The sequence below is a fragment of the Vigna unguiculata genome, chromosome 10 (assembly GCF_037176805.1).
Source record: "Vigna unguiculata cultivar grain cowpea cultivar isolate G323 ecotype 2 chromosome 10, ASM3717680v1, whole genome shotgun sequence".
Lineage (NCBI taxonomy): Eukaryota > Viridiplantae > Streptophyta > Magnoliopsida > Fabales > Fabaceae > Vigna > Vigna unguiculata.
Genome location: NC_140801.1, coordinates 8,981,471 through 9,003,368, shown reverse-complemented (window position 1 = coordinate 9,003,368; position 21,898 = coordinate 8,981,471). Strand labels below are relative to the sequence as shown.

Genomic DNA, 21,898 nt, shown 5'->3' with positions numbered 1-21,898 from the left:
GTGGGCGACAAGAACAATACTCCAATGAGGCTAGCTTCTTTAAAGACGCCACCTGCTGCGAGGAGGCGAGGTTCTGTTACGATGCGAGTTGCTCTCGCAAGACGAATGTCGTGACGAGCGTGGAGGCTTGGGCGAGAAAGGGTGCGTCGACGAGCTTCCTCGCAGATTTAGGGATTTTTGTAAGCGTGGTTTAGGGATTTTTGTTCGAACCCAGCATATTTTTGAAGCATCCAGGTTAGTGATTGTACTCTTGTTGATTGAACTTCACTACATTGTTGATTGAATTCCTATTGATTGAGTAATTTTTTGGTTATAAGATCTAAATTAGGTTTTTAGAATAAGCTTTTTAGGTGGACTTGTCTTCTTTGGATTTTAGACTTGTAGATTTTTGTGCGACTGTAATTTGATCTAATTAAAGTCACAATTTACTTAATTTTGTGTTTGTAATTTCGCTTCTAAATGAATCAAATGATATCCTAAATTATTGTTTGAATTGTGTCTGGATGCAGGTTTTGGTATTGTTGGATGTAGATTTTGCGATGTGTTTGGAAATAAACATTGGCATGGGCTAAGCCCACACCAACAATTATAAGGAAAATTGTTTACGTCGGCTAAACCCACGCAAAGCCCTCTATTTTAGATATTTTATTTCAATCATTCGTGGGCTTTGCCTACGCATAGAGAATTATTCGTGGGCTTAGCCCACACAAAATTTTGAAAATTTTTTAGGTGTTCGTGGGCTTGACCCACGCATACGAACTTATTATTATATTTTTTATGTGTTTTCGTCGATTGAGCCGACGATAAACAAGCAGCAAATGTTCGTCCCCATTTGGCCGACGCAAATGAGCTTTGCATCTAGGAAATGGGCATGACCCATATTGTCGTCGCTGGACCGATGAGATCATCCTCTTTTCGTCGATTTTGCACTAATGGCGTCCGATTTTGGTCGACGAAAAAAAACCTACATTCTTGTAGTGAGTTTATGTACTCGTAATTTGTGTTTGATTAGTGAAATTGATAATTGGCATTATCATATTTTTTATTATATTTATTTTTATCTTTTATTGATATGTTTGTTATTATCTTTTTAAATAATTAAGGATTTACTTAATAACTTTATAAAAGATTAGTATTTGGATTTTATTTGTCAAATATTTTGTAAATATCAAAGATATGGAAATTGTCACAACCTAAATCACGACGGGACGACAAACTTAAAAATAAAATTAATTTGAACTCGCCACTATAGTTTATTCTGGAAAATTATGGAAAACCATTAAGATAAAATAAAGTCCGCGAAAACCAAATTTAGGGTCTTGGAGTCAGTTACGCGTAAGGAAGGTATTAGCACCCTATAGCGCCCTCCCAAAGGCGGTACCTTTAATTAAATTTGCAAAAGAGATGTGTTTATTTTACAATATTTATTTTTCCCAAAAATAAGAAAATATTGAACAAACATATGTTTTGAGTAAAAGGGACCCGACAAGGATTAAAACCTTGGTCCTTTGTATTCTCATTAAAAATGAGAAATCAAGACTACGTAGTTCTTTATAAAAAAGGTTTGATTAAATTATTTAATTTTTGAAAGTTGTCTTTTGATATTTTTTGAAAATGAGTGTAATGTGACGCGTGCTGCCGAGTTAACATAAAGAAAAACATTTTTTATATTCGTATATTTGAAAATGAGTGTCGTGTGACGCGAACGGTCAATTATACACCCAAAACATTTATATGTGTGTGCTTAGTGAAAACGCAGGTATATAAGGTAAAATAAAACTTAACACCCCAAACTTCATCTTCTTCCTTCCGCTAACGGCCACTACGCAAGCACCAACGCTACCCATCCCGTACGAGCCCGTCGACGACACTGCTTACGAGACATCAACAACCATCTACGCCACCACACCATCATATGCGACCACCATTCAAAACACAACCATGCTCGCGGCAAAGCCGCCAACGGTGACGGTGACCACTCTTAGAGTTTTGTCAACGTCGGCACTGGCGCTGCTCGCCACTACACCACCACTTAGAGTTGTGCGAAACACCGTCGCACCATTTCCTCTGCTCGTGTCTTCTTCGGACCACCAAAATCACTGTCGTTTGCCATCACAACCACCATCAACGACTGAATAGAGCCACTACAATAGTCTTTTCTCTCGTGCAAGAACTTCACTTCTCTAACTGGACCCCAAGTTACTCCAACACCAACTCAAACTGCCTCCAACATTTCTCGCAATGTCAATGTTCACTACCGAATCCCTATTTGGTAGCGACAAATCGGCTCCTTTCTATTTCTCTTTTATTTCAAATTACTTAAATCCAATTCTCCTTTATTTTATCAATATTCCAGTTTTAATTGAATGATTAGTGATTTCAAGCAGCATCAGATGAAGAATTTTACAATTTATACCATTAACACACAACAATAATAAAATGAGCAATGAATCGTAGCAAAATTTTAAGATTGCATACCTTATTTTATGTCTCAGTTTTGTGTTTCTATCACTGTTATCCCCTGTTCTTGGTTCTGAATGTTGTTTATATCATTTGTTGTAATTCTGAATTTTCTGCTCCACTCGTTCATTATTGTTGTCCCGTGAACAAGGGTAGAAGATGTTTGTAAGATCATGTTTCGTAAATGGAAGGGTATTTCGTGAATGGAAAGGATACCTCCAAAAATGAGCGATCTTGTCTGACGATGAGCGATCTTGGTTTTTTTTTTCTTGATGTGTCAATATGTGAAAATTTGAAGTCATGAGTAGGAGTTGAAGTAGAAGTTGAGATAGGAATAAAAAATCGTTCCCTCCAATCTTGTAACCATTTTTATTTTCAATTTTTAATTTTTGAATTTTTGAATTTTATTAATTAATTAAAAGAATGAAATTATCTTTTTTATTTTTTATTTTAAAACACAAAAATATTATTTTACTCACACTAATTTCATTCGGGCTAAAAAGAAACCACATCAACGCAAACATTAAGAAAATCAATGACTATTCCATCGGAGAGGGTCTTTATATAAACATATGAAATCAATGACTATTCCATTGGGGAGGACCTTGATATAAACATACAAAATCAATGACCATTCCATCGGAGAGGGCCTTCATATAAACATATGAAATCAATGACCATTCCATCAAAGAGGGTCTTGATATAAATATATGAAATCAATGACCATTCCATCAAAGAGGGTCTTGATATAAATATATGAAATTAATGACCATTCCATCGGAGAAGGCCTTGATAATGACCATTCCATCGGAGAGGGCCTTGATATGAAATATCGATAACCATTGCCTTGCAGAGGGTCTCGATATGAAAGCACATGAAAATCAATCACCATTCCATTGAAGAGGGTCTTGATATAAACATATGAAATCAATAACCATTCCATCGGAGAGTGCCTTGATATAAAAAACGTAATTGAATGTATGATATCCTAGTTTAGACAATATGAATGCATGTTATGCATGAATCACCTAGAACCTTTGTCTTTTCATTTTTCTTTCCCTTTCATCCTCAATCATTCATTCTTCATCATCATTTTTCATCTCATTTTTCATTTCATTTTTCATTTTTTCATTCATTCATCATTTTTTTTAAGAAGACACATGTCTCTATAATCATTTGCTTTTGCAATCATCAATTTCAATGCCTACTCAAAATTTGTTTTTCTCATTATCACATTACACTCTATATCAGAACCACGAGGAATTAGGCAAATCTTTGCGTGTAATGAGAGCATTGTATGCCTTACATTCTCTTCTTTGATGCACAATACACCTCATGTATGTTTGAACCCATGGATAGATGTTGCACAACTGACTCAATTTTGTTACAATAACGTGTTTCAATGGAAAAACTTGTATCAAAAGGATTGCCCCATTTTAAAACTTTTGACTAAATTTAAGAACTGATTGAGTTTTTATTTTTTCTCTCTTTTCCTTTTTTTTCAGTGATGTGTCATAAACCAAATTCTTTTTTTGTTTCTAAGTTATTCCCATGAACAAAATCTGACAGACATTTTTCAATCAGTGTGGACTTTTATTAGCTTGTAACGTGGCCTAGGCTTAAGGGTTTTGAAAGAAATAGATATGGGAGGCCCAAATAAATTATTACTGGCTTTTACATTTTGTAACAAAGATCATTTGCAAGATTATCACCTCGACTATCATCTAGGGTCTTGAACTTTTAAATTTCTCTTCATTCTCAACTTTTCCTTCTCAAGTTCTTTTTTCAGCCATTTAGATTTATTACTTTATGACTTTATTTATATTTTCAATTTTTGGCTTTTTCTATTGAAATGCTTTTTCACTTAATTTAATCCGTGTAATAGCCTTGCAATTCTTGACATGTTGATCCTTATTCAGGGGTATTTTGGAAACGAATTATTATTTTTTGGCTCAAAGAGGGTACAATGGAAATATATTTTTTTCATCATTTTTTCGGATGAGGAAAAGATGGCCACACATCATTTTAAAACTTGACTGCCCCATTTTCTTCAGAGAGATAACTTAGTGACAAAAACAAATGGCATCAGACACATATCATTGTTTATTTTTATTTGCGTGTCCAAATCTCTTTTGTCTTTTCTTTTTTTTAACCTTACTCAGAACAATCTTTTTAGTCAAACAAGATTATCAAATTGTGCCCTAGCGTACTATTTATGTTCTCTTTTCTTTGCCAAATCCTTTATCTTAGGGAAATCTTGATGAATTGGAGGATTCAAACAACATGAGTGTAAATGCTTCAAAATAGAAAGTATTGATTTGCTACCCTTAATGCCATAAGACATAGACAAACCCTATCTCCTCCCTCTGATTAATTCTCTTCACTTTCTTTTGCCTCTTCTAGTGATGCACTATATTTGCAATTGCATAGTCAAACAATTTTGACTTGTGATCTTCTTGTTTATTTTGCTCACTTCCATGAGACCCTTCAAGAACCACTTTGGGCTATACTGAATGACTTGAACTTTGTGATTTAAACCCATGGTATTTTATTTCAAAAAGCTTAGTGTAATGACAAAAGACACTTACAAAAGAATGTAAAACAAAATTACAAAGAAATAACAATCTAAACTTGACTACAATAAAGCATAATAATGAACCATAAAAAACAATGTCAATATTTCCCAATCATTATTAGATCATTACACATAGAACTTCTTTACAACATCTGAGTTTATAGGTAGAGGTAACTCTTCCCCATCCATTTTTGTGAGAACTAGCGTGTCGCCTGAAAATGCCTTCTTCACTACGTATGGGCCTTCATAATTTGGAATCCATTTCCATTTGTGATCTTTTTGTATCGGCGAAATCTTTTTCAAGACCATATCACCTTCATGAAACTCTCTAGGACGAACCTTTTTATGAAATGCCCTTTTCATCCTTCTCTGATACAATTGTCCATGACAAGCTCCTATTAACCTTTTTTCTTCAATTAAGTTAAGTTGATCAAATCTAGCTTGAACCCATTCTGGTTCTTGTAACCGAGTTTCCATTAGCACCCTTAGAGATGGGATTTCTACCTCAAAAGGAAGACTGCTTCCATCCCATATACCAAAGAGAAAGGCACTGCACCAATTGAGGTCAGTATTGACGTACGATATCCGTGTAGGGCAAAAGGAAGAATTTCATGCCAATCTTTATATGTAATCACCATTTTCTGCATAATCTTCTTTATATTCTTATTAGCAGCTTCAACGACCCCATTCATTTTCGAACGATAAGGAGACGAATTGTGATGTTGAATTTTGAATTCTTCACATAACTTTTTCATCATTTGATTATTCAGATTAGTTGCATTATCAGTGATAATTTTATTAGGCAGCCCATATCGACATATCAACTCCTTTTTCATTACCACTTTTTTGGTCACATTGGCATAAGAAGCTGCTTCCACCCATTTGGTGAAATAATCAATTGCAACCAGAATGAAACGATGTCCATTTGACGCCTTCGATTTTATGGCTCCAATAACATCTATTCCCCACATCGCAAATAGCCATGGTGTAGATAGAACATTTAAGGTTGTAGGAGCTATATTAATGTTATCTGCATAGGTCTGACATTTTTCACATTTTTTCACATGTATGTAACAGTCATTCTCCATAGTCAACAAAAAATAACCAGCTCTCAAAATCTTTTTCGCCATAGAGTGCCCATTCATGTGTGTACCGAAAGCCCCTTCATGAATTTCTTTCAATATCAACCTTGCTTCTCTTGCATCGACACATCTGAGGAGTACCATGTCATGATTGCTTTTATACAACACATCCCCATTTAGAATAAAACATGAAGCTAACCTTCTCAGGGTTCTTTTATCATTCTTAGAAGTTGTTTCAAGATATTCTCGGGTTTTAAGATAGTGCTTTATATCAAAATACCAAGGCTTACCATTTGATTCTTCTTCTACAAAATAACAGTACGTCGGTTGTTCATAACTCCTCATTTTGATCATCGGCATTTCCTAATCTTGACTAATTTCAAACATTTATGACTAGGTGGCCAAAGGATCAGCTAATTGATTATCCTCTCATGGAATGTGATGGAACTCAATGGAATCGAAATGCTCCATCAATCCTTTAATGTATGTTTGATAAGGGATTAACTTTTGGTCTCTAGTCTCCCATTCCCCTTTTTACTGATGAACCACCAATGTCGAGTGACCATAGACTTTCAACACCTTCACCTTCGACTTGATAGCTGCCAAAATACCCATAGTGTATGCTTCGTATTCTGCAACATTATTGGTACAACTAAAGCACAACCTTGTTGTCATCGAAATGTAATGATTCTCTGGCAAAATGAGCATTGCCCTTATTCCATGTCCAAGTGCATTATATGCTCCATCAAATAGTAATATCCAAGCCTTTTCATGATGGCCACCCTCCTTTTCACCAAATAGGGCAAGAATGTCCTCATTTGGGAAGTCAGGTTGCATAGATTGATAATCTTCAATGGGTTGTTGAGCCAGATATTTTGCTAAAGCACTTCCCTTAACGGCTTTTTGAGTCACATAGACTATATCATATTCTGATAGCAACATTTGCCACAGAGCCAATCTGCCAATGAGAGCAGACTTTTCAAAAATATACTTAATTGGGTCCATCTTGCATGTCAGCCAAGTACTGTGACTCAACATATACTAACGTAAACGATGTGCTGCCCATGTTAATGCACAACAAGTTCGTTCCAACATAGAATATCTTTGTTCACAACCTGTAAACCTTTTACTCAAATAATAAATGGCATGCTCTTTCTTCTCTGTCTCATCATGCTGCCCTAAAACACAACCCATCGATTCATCAACACAATTAAATACAAAATGAGGGGCCTCCCCGATACCAGCGGACGTAGTAGGGAGGATCCTGCAAATACTGTTTGATTCTATCGAAGACGGCTAGGCAATCTTCATTCCATTCCACAACTTGATTTTTACGCAACAATCTGCCTAAAAACTCTCACACCTCTTTTTTAGTATTTGGAACTGACATTTCCATTATTGCTCGTACCTTATCTAGGTCAACCTCAATACCTTTTTCACTGACAATAAAACCCAACAATTTCCTGATTTTACAGCAAAGGTACATTTAGCTAGATTCAATCTTAGTTTAAACTTCCTTAACCTCTCAAACAATTTTCTCAAATTAACGATGTGATCATCTTCTGATTCAGATTTAGCAATCATATCATCCACATAAGCCTCAATTTCTCTATGCATCATATCATGAAAAAAAAAGTCACCATCGCTCTTTGATAAGTTGCCCCAACATTTTTAAGTCCAAATGGCATCACTTTATAACAAAATGTTCCCCAAAGTGTAATAAATGTGGTTTTTTTCATATCTTTCGGTGCCATCTTAATCTGATTATAACCCGAGAATCCATCCATGAAAGAGAACAATGAAAATCTAGCAGTATTATCTACCAAGATGTCAATATGTGGTAATGGAAAATTATCCTTAGGGCTAGCTCAATTCAAATCCCTATAATCAACACACATTCGAACTTTACCATCCTTTTTTGGTACAAGGACAATGTTAGCCACTCATTGAGGATATTTTGCTACAACCAAAAATCCTGCATCAAATTGCTTCTTCACCTCTTCTTTAATCTTTAGTGACATTTCACTTTTCATCCGTCTTAATTTTTGTTTAACCGGGGACATTCTTTTTTAAGTGGAAGTTTATGTTGCACTATACCATTATCCAACCCAGGCATATCTTGGTATGACCAAGCAAACACATCTCTGAACTCTTTCAACAAATAACATAATTTTCCTCGTACCTCCTTACTCATGTTGTTACCAATTTTAACATCCTTTTTCTCATTTTCATCTCCTAGATTAAGTGTTTCAATGATTTCTTGATAGGGTTTTATTTCTCTGTCTTCTTGTTCCACTAACCTTAACAACTTAGAAGAAGGTTCCAAATTGTCTTCATGATCATCATCCATATTATCAATAAGGTGCTCCAAATTAGGAATATTGACATCATTATTTTCAAAATATTCATCGTCACATATGCATTATTTTGAATTTATAAAAGAAAATAAATAAAGAAACAAAGTACGTAATGAAAGCAAACATAACTGAACATCACATTGAACGAAAAAAGAAAGATAGAACCAGTCCATAAAGACATTCTATAGTGTGTTTTGGAGAAAAAACAAAAAGAACAACTAGACAAAAAGAAAAACAACCATTACATTTGATTGAACTTAAACACCATGGGTAAATTCACGATTTTCCAATTATCGATCTACATGTCTGAAGGACATGGTTGTACCAAACTGGAACTTCCTTCCCCATGTTCATCTTCAACAACTGCCACTTGACTAGTATTGATCCATCCAGCACTATGAAAGCTCCTCTTTAAGTCACAAATAGAGATTTTTGCTACCCTCAGCTCCCGACCTTGCAAGTGAGCTAAGCTTCGTTCTTTCTTTTCCTCCATTAGTCTTCTTTTTTCCTCCTTAGTAGGCTTGTACCCCAGGCCATATTTATTCTTGTTCTCAACAATTTTCAGTGGAAATATTAGTCATTGTAACATCCTATGCAGATATTATGAATTTTAAATAACAAAATAGAAACATAATAATAATACTTCATTTATTATAAATCGTTTCCCAAAACCGCGTGAATTTAAAACTTTATTACACAAAAAAAAACAACTCAAATCCAATTTTTTTATAAACACAATACATTATCAAAACAGTCTCATTATAAAGCCAAGTTCTATAATTCTAATGATTACAAGAAAATTCTCAAAACTCATAAAAATGATGAAACACTGCCACAAAGTTCCCCAACTAGTCCATGCTCCGGATCTACACTCCACCAGAACCACCTGCAACATCATCTGCTCCCATGTACCGCGTACACGATCATCGCCAAATACACGTAGATAGGGTGAACTAAAAGAAATTAAACATATGCAACAATTTATATAACAAAACATACACATCAATGGACTCCATCCTTTGGTCTCATATCACATGGTCACCACCATGTAATCCATGTTCTACTTCTTTGGTCGATAATCTCAAGGTATCACTGTTGTCCAACCTACAAGCCATCAATTGTAGAACACATGCATAAACACTCGCTATTCTGAGCCACGACTCCAAGAATACGTTCCAAGTCACAACTCCAGGAACACTCCAGCAATTGACCTTTCAGATATAGCCCTAAGCCTTGTAGGTCAAGCCCTTCCAAAACACAACCAAGATTTTACCACTATATTATCGCCTGGTGTTGCTCCTAAGCCGCTAGACAAGATGCAGCCCCAGAACACCTAGCGGAGATCGCAACACGCCAAGCGCCACACGCCTTACACATCTTTACCAACACTCACCGCCTGGTGGAACCTCCCATGCCATAGGTGTCACGCGGTTCTAGTGGCCACTGCCACTATTTTCTGCTTCCATCGCCTAGCGGCTCGCTCACATCGCCAGGCGCCATACCAGTAGCGCGCCTATTATTTGTTTCCAACATGTACAGAAAGGTTTATTGAACCATAAGCACTTAACACACAGATCCAACTATCACCCCATGATCCAGTCATAACCCTATGACTGAATTCATCATTCACACATCCATAGTCTCACTCTTGAGTTCATACCTCTATTCACACAAGATGCAACTCATTATATCCCCATACCTTTACTCACATAAACCATGCTATATAAACTATAATTAACCTCTCAACAAGTTCGTAATTACAATTCCAACAATTTCTTAACCACATCACAATTAACATACTATCTTGTTTTTTACGTGCCTAACATCCCCATTAGTACCCTTTCCCATAGTTATTAATTCATCTCACATGCAAGGCTCCCCTCCCACGCCTCCTACTCCGATACAGTATTAGGTGCCTAAAATTCTAGATAACCACACCAAAGACCAATCACGAGCCAAAACCACTTGGCTGCCTGTCCAAACGTGTCGCCTGGTGGCAGAAGAACCGTCGCCAGGCGGTGCATACAATTTATGGGAAAAAACCAGATTTTTCCAGCACCTGCGCCCACCTTCTTCTTTGCAATTCACACCAGTACTTTAATCATACACCCAAGATGTCATGGCCATATACTTAGGTTCACAATTATAGATTTAGTCCACAATTCGATCCAATAAGTTTGTAGTTCACTACGCAATTGTTATACAATTCCCGAAACACCTAATTACTCCACCCTAACATTCATTCATAGCCAATTTCATTTGATTCCCTCGCACTACCATGATTTTTCACAGTTAATCCCTTCCTTTTGGTCCATTCGTGTTTAACACACCTTTTCCACCGAACCAGATCAACCCAGAACATGCATAACCCGAAAATAAACCAAAATGTTTGCGTCGCCTAGCGAGTATTCTTCATTGCCAGACAGTTCATGATCAACCCAGAAAACTAGGTGGCGTAGTTTGCGTCGCCTGGCGACACTAAGCTCATCGCCAAGTGATTCCTATCAGGAGCCCAAAAAATCAGGCAAAACTGCATGTGTCGCCTGGCGACTTTGAATGAGCTGCCAGGCAATTTCTGAAAATTTTCCAGAAATCTAGAACTCAAGATAATTGGCAATCAGAAATAATGCATATTCATTTCATACAACATTCATTAACCAATGACAATGGAATTACGAGTTCAGCACCCCTAACCTGGATTCCTTGCAAGTGCGTAAATCTTTGAGTCCTTGGTCCCAATCAGCCTTAGCTTGATTCCTCCTTCAGAACTCCTTCTCAACTCTCACTTCCGTCTCTTTGCACTGTGATTTTCTCTCTCCAAGTGTACCTATGGCAGCCTTAGGATAAACCCTCTCTCTCCCCTTTAATTCTCACTAAATTGCACCTTAATTAGCAATGATGGGAGGAAAAACGAAAATGGCATTAAGCTAACTTAGTTGCCATTCAAGGTCCATTGGTGGTTATTTTTCCAGCCCCTTTTGACTGCCCATTCATCTAGGGTTTTCTCTACCCTTTCACATTCATGCTAAAAACTATTTTTTGCAAAAAGAAAGTTTAATGTGATTCTACCAAGGTTTGAACCCTTCACCATGCCAATGCTAATTCAATGCACAAGCATACAACCCATTCATGTTTCGTGATAATTCTTAAAATTTTAAGATTATGTTATCACTCAACATGACCAAGCATATTATAAATAAAAGTCAATTAATTAACACATGAATGGCATACTTAGGACTTGAACCCAAGTCCTCTCACACAATTAAGTACTCTCAACCATTTGAGTTAATACTTTTTCACATCACATCAATCAATATTTAATGCCATAAAGGCTTCCACTACCTACATTTATTAATTATTTATTTGTTTAATTAATTAAATTTACACGGGTCTTACAGTCCTTGTCTAACTTTGCCTAGGCCTTTTCCATATTCATAACCTTTTGTCAACATAAACCTTGCCATCATTAGAGAGGCATATGATAAATATGGCTTTATTTAAAATGGTTCAACATATGCATTCCCCACAGTCTCTAAAGCTTGAAAAGTCGTCTCAAGAGCTTCCTCTATTGTTTCAATATATCGAGCAAATGAAGGACTACTCACCAAAAAATCTTCTTCCCCCGCAACTGTTACCATCTTATCCCCCATTACAAACTTCAACTTTTGATGTAAAGTGGAAGGCACCACCCCTGCAGAATGAATCCAAAGTCTACCAAGTAAACAACTATACGCCGGTAGGATGTCCATTACTTGAAAAGTTATTTGAAATACACACAGACCAACTTGAACTGACAATTCTATTTCTCCCATCACTTATTTGTTGCTACCATCAAAAGCTCTCACAATCATAGTACTTGGCTTCATAGGGAATTTATCACATGATAACTTCTCTAGCGTCGCCTTAGGCATCACATTTAGGGAAGAACCATTATCAATCAACACACGAGCTATAACATGGTCGAGACATTTAACAGATACATGAAGAGCCTTATTGTGTCCTCTTCCTTCAACGGGTATCTCATCATCCGAAAAAGTAAGGAAATCATTAATGCTAATATTGTTAACAATCCCTTCAAATTTATGCGCAAAATATTTTGCTCAACATTAGCCCCACTAGGTATTTTCATTAGTAATTTTCGGTGAACTGTCGAATGCATGAGCAATTCTAAAAGTGAAATTCGAGCCGACATATGATTCAACAGCTCCACCACCTTGTATTCGCTTTGTTGGATAAATTTCAAGAATTCACAGGCCTCTTCATTTGATATTTCCTTTTGTTTATCCTTTCTGCATTCTTCCTAAACTTTTATCGTCTTTCCTCTTAATATCTCTTTCTTTTTCAATTCCATCATTTACTTTACTTCTGTAGCGTCCTTCCTTCCTTAGATATGGTGGTGTAAATAAACGACCACTCCTTGTTATCCCACCAAGACCTGATATATTTTCAACAATTGGACCTTCATGCATAGAAGTGTTCTCAACTTGTTGTCCCTCACAAAGTTCATGTACTCCATACTTCCATGGAAAAACTCTGTCACTTTTATAAGGAAAAGATGAGGGTGTTTTTATCACCATGGGTTGCCTTCCTTGTTCCATGAGAGAAGGTGCAGGTCTAGTGAAATGAATCACTAAAGGTTCTGGCGTGGTTAAATGGGACTCTTCATCAGTTTGTGCCAATACCTCTTCATCCTTCTTTCCATGAAAAACTTGCAAGAAATGATTATTAACTAGATTTTGCAGCTTTAGCTTGAACTCCACACAATCATCAATAGAATGTTCGGCACTCAGATGGAATGCACAGGCATTACTTGAATCATATTCGCCCTTTACCAGCCCTTTCACCAATAGTGCTTCCAGGATGAATTTCATAAGCTTCGAACTTCACTCATTTTTCTTACCAACCTCTACTCCCTTACCTCAATAGCATTTGTTGAAGTTTTCTCATGCCCCGACAAAAGGGTTATCTTCAATACTAGGTTTATCTTCTTTGAACGTCAACCACCCTGAATCAATTAAAGACTGAACCTTGTATTTGATAGGAATACACCTTTTAATCGAATGCCCCTTTGCTCCCCCATGGTAGTCACATGTAGCATTTGGATCATAATTTTTGGAAAAAGGAAGTTGTTGTGGCTTCATTGGGCAAATTTCAACAAAAGATTTACGAAGAAGCATCGGTAAAAACTATGTGTATGTCATAGGAATGGGAGTAAAATGAAAAAACTTCCTTTCCCTTCTTGTATTGGTTCTTTGACCAAGGTTCTTACTATCACTAACAGCCGCTTTCTGAGGTTGCAACTAATTATTTGAAACAGGCTATATTTGGTAATTAAGAGGTGTGCGGTTATCCCATACGGATGCGACATGAACTTCTACTTCTTTTTTCTTACTTTGATTGAAACTTGGTTTTTTGGTATTTGCATCCGCGGGCGAGCCATATGCAATTTTACCATTTTTTATCTCGATCTCAATCCTTTCACCAATAATAATGATGTCTGCAAAATTAGAAGATATATTCCAATTCCCAATCATATGCTCTTAAAACGGAGGCTGTAGCGTATTCACAAACATTGCAATCATCTCCTTATCATATAGTGGTGGCTCGACCTAGGCAGTTATCTCTCTCCAACACTAGGCATACTCTTTGAAAGTTTTATTTTTCTTCATTGTCATATTTTGTAATTGTATTTTGTCTAGTATTGTATCCATATTAAATTTATATTGCTTTATGAAAGCATCTACTAGATCCACCCAAGAATGAATATGAGTTGGCTCAAGGTGCATGTACCAATTCAGCACTGCCCCAGCTAGGCTATCTTGGAAAAAGTGGATAAACAATTTCTCATCATGAGTATGGCCAGCCATCTTTCGATAATACATTGTTAAATGGCTCCTTGGACACGTAGTTCCCCTATATTTCTCAAACTCAGGCACTTTAAATTTAGGGCTTATCACCACATCAGGGACCAAAGATAAGCCGACAACATCACCAAATCCATAACTTTTATTCCCTTCAATAGCCCGTAGTCTCTCCTCCAATATCTCTAACTTTCCCTTGTTATTCTTAGTCGATGAAATCACTTGAGCCAATGTCTTTTCTTGTGAACCCACACCTGTAGTTAAAACATGTGGTGGAATCGATACATTAGGATCTGTATATGTTGTTATTCCAACCACATTTTCTCTGGGCATACCTGGTTCCTAAAATCAACGTCCCAGTTGACACTTGGAAATGCTCATTAGGTAGTGAAATAGGTATGCTTGTATTACCACCAGAAAACGGATTCTTAACTTGCTCTACATACTCTGCTATTGGAGGTGTGTAACCTGGGGGTAAGCCATAAGGTGGAAAAGCTTGAGATGATGTCCCTTGACTCACTTGATGATGTGGTGGGTAAATTGTATGTCCACTTGATACATGAGGATGAAAGCTTGGAGGGTAGGAAGTACCACTATCAACCGCTGAACTTTCTCCTGAACTCTTCATAGCCCTCAATGCCTCCAAGATCTTACCCATTTGATCCTTCAGAAGTTCATAATAACAAGAAACAAAAAGAAAGCATAATCATTAATTTCGAGCTCTAGCCACTATGTTCTTCATTTCCCCTACTAGCTTCCTATAGTAACTAAGGAAATCTTCAATTGCTTTTGATGGATTGAATATAGGCATTGCAATCTCAGCATCAGTTAACATCTTGGGTACATGTTCAATTGCTCCATTAGCCATAGCTGCTAACTTTGAAAAACATCTTTTCCAATGCTCTACAGCTCCCTTTAACTCATCACATTCATTTCTCAATCTCTAATTTTTGTCCTCCGACTCTGCCCTGTACCAACTCTCTTCAGCCACTTTTGCTTCATAGGTCGATATTGTATCCTTCATCTGTCTCTCAAACTATCAGTTCTTGTATTGTATGTCATTTTCTAACTTCGCTCTATACCAATGCTCTTCTTCTAGCTTTGCCTTATAAGTTGTTGTCATTTTTTCTTTCTGTTGTTCCATCTCCTTAATCCTAACTTGTGCATTATGCAGCTTGTTTAATGCCTCCCTTTTGTCTCTTTCCAATTCTTCACATAATCCAATTTTCTCACGTTCAAACAATGTCATTGCTTTCTTCTCTTTGCCTCTAAAAGCTAGATCTTTATTAGCTGCTTCGAGATCCTGTTGTACTTTGAAGTGATGGTTTCTTTCCTTTCTCTGCTTCTTTATCAATACATCACAAGCTCTGGTCCTGACTTCATTGTCATGTTTGAGATCTACATATTCATGATAAGCTTTTTGAAGATCATTAACAAGCTTAACATTTTTCTGCTTCATCTTTTCTATTTCTTCCTTAAAGGCTTTTACTTCCTCGCTCTCTACATCTTGTTGTTCTGGTATGAAGGCAACTGGTTTGAACGATAGCTTCACCACTTTAACCCTATTCATTACCCATTGTTGATAAGACGTCTTCTCATTTACTACCCACGACCTTGAGGCTTTTTCTGCACGCACCACGCTGCCCTAAGCACTTCTAATCCGTTGGAGTAAATAATTATATGTCCCTTCTTCGTAGCAATTCCACATTGCAACTAAAGATTCTGGATTTGGTGCACCTCGTATAGGATACCCAAATTGTCTTTATGCTAATATTGGATTATAATTAACACAATATTTGGTTCCTATAAGAGGTACATTTGGGTACTCCCCACAATGTATGATATACGATCTATGTTGCCAGGACACCTTTCGTTTGATCATTCCATTATGTAATTTAGCAAAAAAAACACACCCATTCTTGTGCTCCTTTAGCAGTTGGCTTGTAATTTTGACTGACAGGAGAAATAAACCATTTATACAATACTGGCAAGCAACATGAAAACTTCTTCTTCTTATATTAATAACACATATTCAAATTCCTATAAACATAAGCTAAGATGGTTGTGACTGGATTTTCTGCATTGATTTCATATGCTATGAAAACGTTAATCGCTGAGAAATCAACAAAATTGTCGATGCTTGGGAAAATCATAACGCCATAAAGAATAAGCGCCAGAACATCCATGAAGGTTTCCCCCATGTCTTTGTCAGCCAATTGGCGCAGATGCCCTTCTAGCAACCCTTGAGGAATGCCTTTGACGGTTCCCTTTGTAATCATTTTGCCTTCTAACTCTGCAAGGTGTACTTTCAAGATTCTTGCTAGTGTCGAAACATATGTATTTTGCGTTGTAATCTTGTAAGGAACTTTGCCTTCTAATGGTAGGTCTAGAATATCCCCAAATTCCTCTACTGTCGACACTAATTGAAAATCCTTGAAGGTGAAGCACCAAAGTGGCAGATCATAGTATTGGACCAAAGCAGTAATATTTGGAAGATGAGTATCAATCTCTAGAAGATTCAGTAAATTCCCATATTTCCTTCGAAAACTGTTCCTTTAGATAGTCTTCATCTTCCCCACCAACTCTCGGAGATAAGTCAAGTTGTCTTCTTTTGCTTTAATTGACTGCTTATTTTTAAGTGACTCTGAACCAGAATGTTCTCCAACTCCAGATTCCCTATTAATTTCCATTCTTCTCCAAGGAAATGACACAACTTTATAATTTTTTACCTAGAATGAGTACAATGAAAATGTACAAGAAAAAGAAAATTACAGACTACATGATGTTATGAATAAGTTACATAACTTATTACAACCCAAAAAGAAAAACACAAAGAATGAAATACAAATAAAAATAATAAAAACAAAAAAAAATAGGAATTATAGGAATACGCATCTCCCTTTGTGCCTTATAAGGTTTTAGCGCGTCATAGGATTAAGGTAGGTATATGCACTCATCAGGATAGTCTCCTATTTCCTAAGGATAAAAGGTCAATAGAGCTATGGCCCACTTCACGACAGTTCTCACAACAGTTGGTAAACAACACGATGTGAGAGTATCAAATGAAGCATACAGACTCTAGTTGGGTTCTCATAATGACCACTTGGGAAGTACATCCATTGTGGCATTGTTGCACAATCCCCTTCTAATTATAAGCTACTCAGACCTGGGTATAGGGTCGCACCCATGTCATGTAAAAAATATAAGGTGAGTGTGTGAAAGGAGAAAAATGCAAACCTAAACTCCCGCCTGCAAAACAAAAAAGATTCATACAAAAAAAACATGTTTTCTACTCTAAGGTTTAATATCCAAAAATATGTCATACACCAACAGGAATATATAATATACATAAATCGAGAAGGGAAAAAATAAAACATCTAAATTAAAAACATCGCTTTCATATATTTGATTAAATAGGCTTGACTCTCTGGTATCCTCAGTGAAGTCGCCATCTGTCACAACCTATATCGCAACAGGACGACAAACTTAAAAATAAAATTAATTCGAAGTCGCCACCATAGTTTATTCTGGAAAACTATGGAAAACCATAAAGATAAAATAAAGTCTGCGAAAACCAAATTTAAGGTCCGAGAATCGATTACGCGTAGGAATATAGTGTCTGCCCAAAGGCGATACCTTTAATTAAATTTGCAAAAAAGATGTGTTTATTTTATAATATTTATTTTTCCCAAAAATAAGAAAATATTGAACAAACATATGTTTGAGTGAAAGGGACCCAAGAAGGATTAAAACCTTAGTCCTACATATTCTCATTAAAATGAGAAATTAGGGCTACGTAGTTCTTTATAAAAACGGTTTGATTATATTAATTTTTTGAAAGTTGTCTTTTGGTATTTTTTGAAAATAAATATCATGCAACGCGTGCGGCCGGATTAACACAAAGAAAAACATTTTTTATATTCATATATTTGAAAAGGAGTGGCGTGTGACGTGAGCGGTCAATTATACCCAAAACATTTATATGATTTATTATATTTTGGAAAGGAGTGTCGTGCGACGCGAGTGGTCGATAAGACACCAAAACAATTTCTATAATTTTTTTATTTTAAAAAAGAAGTGTCATGCAACGCGAGCGGTCGATTAGACACCAAAACATTTATATAATTTTTTATATATTTGTAAAGGAAATGTCGTGCGATGCGAACGGTCGGTTAGACACTAAAAGAAAAAAAAGAGAAAATAATTTTAAATTTTTATTTATTCTTATTTTTATCATTTTTGAAAATTATTTTAATTTTTATTTCAAAAAAAAACTTTCATTATTTTAGAAAATTATGTGATTGAAATGTGAGTTTAATTAGAAAAAGGGTAAACTTGAAAACAAAAGGATTGCATAAGTGAGTATGTGAGTGCAATGAGAAAAACTACACACATGGAAATGGGGTGCATAAAGAGAAACGCGTGGTGCATAAAGTAAACGCATCCTAGCCTAAAAAAGGAAATTAAAGGAGTGGGGTGTGTTCTTAGTTAAAACGCAAGTACATAAGGTAAAATAAAACATAATGTAAGTGGTGTGGGGTTATTACATTGGGGAGTGCATGAAGTAAATAAATAACTAGAACCCAAATTAAAACAGGAGTGTGCAAATTAAATTATGGAAGTGCGTTAAGAAAAATGAATCTGCCAACCCTAGGTCATAATGAAATGCAGCTTTTGAGACTAACACCCCAAAGTTCATCTTCTTCCTTTCGCTAACGGCCACCACGCAAGCACCAATGTTGCCCATCCCGTACGAGGTCGTCAGCTGCACTACTCATGATGGCACTGCCCACAACGACACTAACAACCATCTATGCCACCACACAATCATATGCGGCCACCATTCAAAACGCAACCATGCTCGCGGCAAAGCCACCAACGGTGACGGTGACCACTCTCGAATTTTTGTCAATGTCGGCACCAGCGCTGCTCGACACTACACCACTTAGAGCTGCGCGAAACATCACCGCACCGTTTCCTCTACTCGCATCTTCTTCGGGCCACCAAAATCACCACCATTTGTCATCATAGCCACTGTCAGCAACTGAACAGAGCCACTACGATAGTCTTTTCACGATGAGAACAAAATTGTGTCTAATGATGAGCAATCTTGGTTTTTCTTTTCACGATGTGTAAATATGTGAAATTTTGAAGTCATGAGTAGCAGTTGAAGTAGAAGTTGAGATAGGAATGAAAAATCGTTTCTTCTAATCTTACAAACCGTTTTTATTTTCAATTTTTAATTTTTTAATTTCTGAATTTTATTAATTAATTAAAAAAACGAAATTATCTTTTTTATTTTTTATTTTAAAACACAAAAATATTATTTTACTCAACTCTTAAAAACATAAATTAATGAAACTTTTTATTATTATTTATTTTAAGACAATTTATTTTTATCCTCTTTATTTAACATTTGTTTTTGGATATTTTTTAGAAACAATTTTATTCGTCCGGACGAAATTGAGTGTTGACAGAAATTTTAGAAGATTGAAAATATATCAAAGATATGAGAAATCCTAGAAGATTGAAGAATATATCAAAGATATAAGAATCTCAAAAGATGAAAGATATATATATGAATGATGGGTTGCAAATTGGAGATGGAGACACAAATGGGAGGCCTAATAGCATGGAGCAGTTGCCAAGAACCTTGTGAGAGGGCTTGCATCTTCTCTTTGGTTTCTATCTCTTTCCTATCTCTTCATTTTGAAAAACCTAGGTTCTCCACCATGGAGAGCTAGACCTTTTTATTGAGATTAGATGTAGTGAACTAAATTCTTATGTAATTTGTGTTGTGAGTATATATATATATATATATATATATATATATATATATATATATATTCCAATTCAAGTTAGTGTTTGATTTCTACGCTTAATGTTTGTTGTGACTTGACACCCATGGCTTGTTTGTGGTTCTTGACATGTTAGCCTAGAACTGAAATTCAATACCTAATGGAGCTTGTATCTAGGGATAAAACTTGATTATTAGTAATCTTAAAACTTTTGAACTTAATGCATGATTTCACTTATTGAGGATTCAAGGAATTGGAACTTGATGAGTTATCATAGACTCAAAGTCACTAGGACTAGAATTTGAGTAATCTTGTGAGTTGATTTTAACTTGAATATGGAATTGAGATGTTTGTCAATGCACGAGAATAAAGTGAATAAAATCTATTCTTGATAATTGTAAATATTCTATGTTAAATTTCTTGTTGCACACCAACTGTTTGATAAAAATATAAAAAGAGTTTATTTGTGTTCTTGTGAGCTTTGTTGTCTATTTGAGTGGTGAATTGCAAGATTTGTCATGTGTTGCACAAGCCCTTATGGAGAGAACTATATTTATTACTTGTTACATGCGACCGATGCACTTGTCGTTTTCCACTAATATTTTGTTTTTTATTCTAGTTTGGTTTGAATACAAATGTAGGTTTAAACTATGGGAACTAACCAAACAAAAAATTCATTTAAAAACAAACCCGCATATGGCCTCGGTTCCTACCACGACTGAAGCCAAATGTTCCCTACATGTGGCTTCGGTTCACCAGTATCTGAACCAGAAAAACCATCATAGTTTAAAATAATTACATAATTTTAGGCATATACCTTCAGTTGTTAGCTGAACTGAAGAAGAATGTGGATTTTTTTGCTTTGGTTGGGAACCAAAGCCAAAAGCTAACTCTTTTTTGCCTCGCTGGAATGTGTCTCGGTTTTGGAACCACGAGAGAATGACAAAAATAACCATGGCTAAAACCCTTTCCTACAATAGTGGGTGTTGTCAATGTTGTTTCTGAATCTTGTTGGCTCTGCAATCTTCTTCTAGAGCTTCATTTTCCTCTCCCTTAGGCTACTTTGGTATTCTACAATAATGTTAGTGCCAGTCTAAGCGTTTGTGATTTTTCTCCTTCGACTACGGGGGTGTGATAGAATCAGAATTATTCTTCTATAATTAACCTAATTGATTTCCTATGGTTAGGTTCATAATCATTCTCTTAAAATTAAGCTAATTGACTTCCTGTAATTATGTTATTAAGTCTTCTATAATTATGTTGTACATAATTACATACCTAATTTAGATCATATTGTTATGTATAAATACCTATCTCTAATACATAATAAGACACACATCTAAATCATCTTCTCTCTTACAACATTGTATATGAAGGTTGCATTTTACCTGCACAAACATCTTAATATATTCCCAGTTGCAGTAGTAGCTCAAGAATCTCCACATTGTGAATCATGAAGATGTTCCCATTTGATTTGAGGAAGAGTTAAGGTTGTGAAGAAGTTTCTCAATCAACATTTACAAGGACCAACATGGATAAGCTTATCTAGGTCACTTACATACCACCTTCTAAGAGCTTAGTGGCTTGGAAATATTTTCGTGATAAACTGCCTTTTGATTAATGGCTGACTGCAAAATTTTAGACATGTCACTACAAAAAAAATCTTCAATTAGAAACCAATTTTAGAAATAAAAAATAGTTAGTTACAATAGTGACCAATTTAGATATCAATTTACATAATTAAAAATTATTGGTTACTAAAATA

General features: G+C 35.9%; 1 protein-coding gene across 1 annotated transcript; it reads right to left on the bottom strand.

Moving 5' to 3' along the window:
• Window positions 1-6,651: 6,651 nt before the first annotated feature.
• On the bottom strand, window positions 6,652-7,122 carry LOC114165190 (uncharacterized). Its single transcript, XM_028049853.2, has one exon. The coding sequence runs from the start codon at window positions 7,120-7,122 to the stop codon at window positions 6,652-6,654; it is 471 nt and encodes a 156-aa protein (XP_027905654.2).
• Window positions 7,123-21,898: the final 14,776 nt, after the last annotated feature.

What these genes read in the sequence shown, in the direction of transcription:
- LOC114165190 (XM_028049853.2), bottom strand. Translation starts at nt 7,122, where the DNA reads ATGGACCCAATTAAGTATATTTTTGAAAAGTCTGCTCTCATTGGCAGA.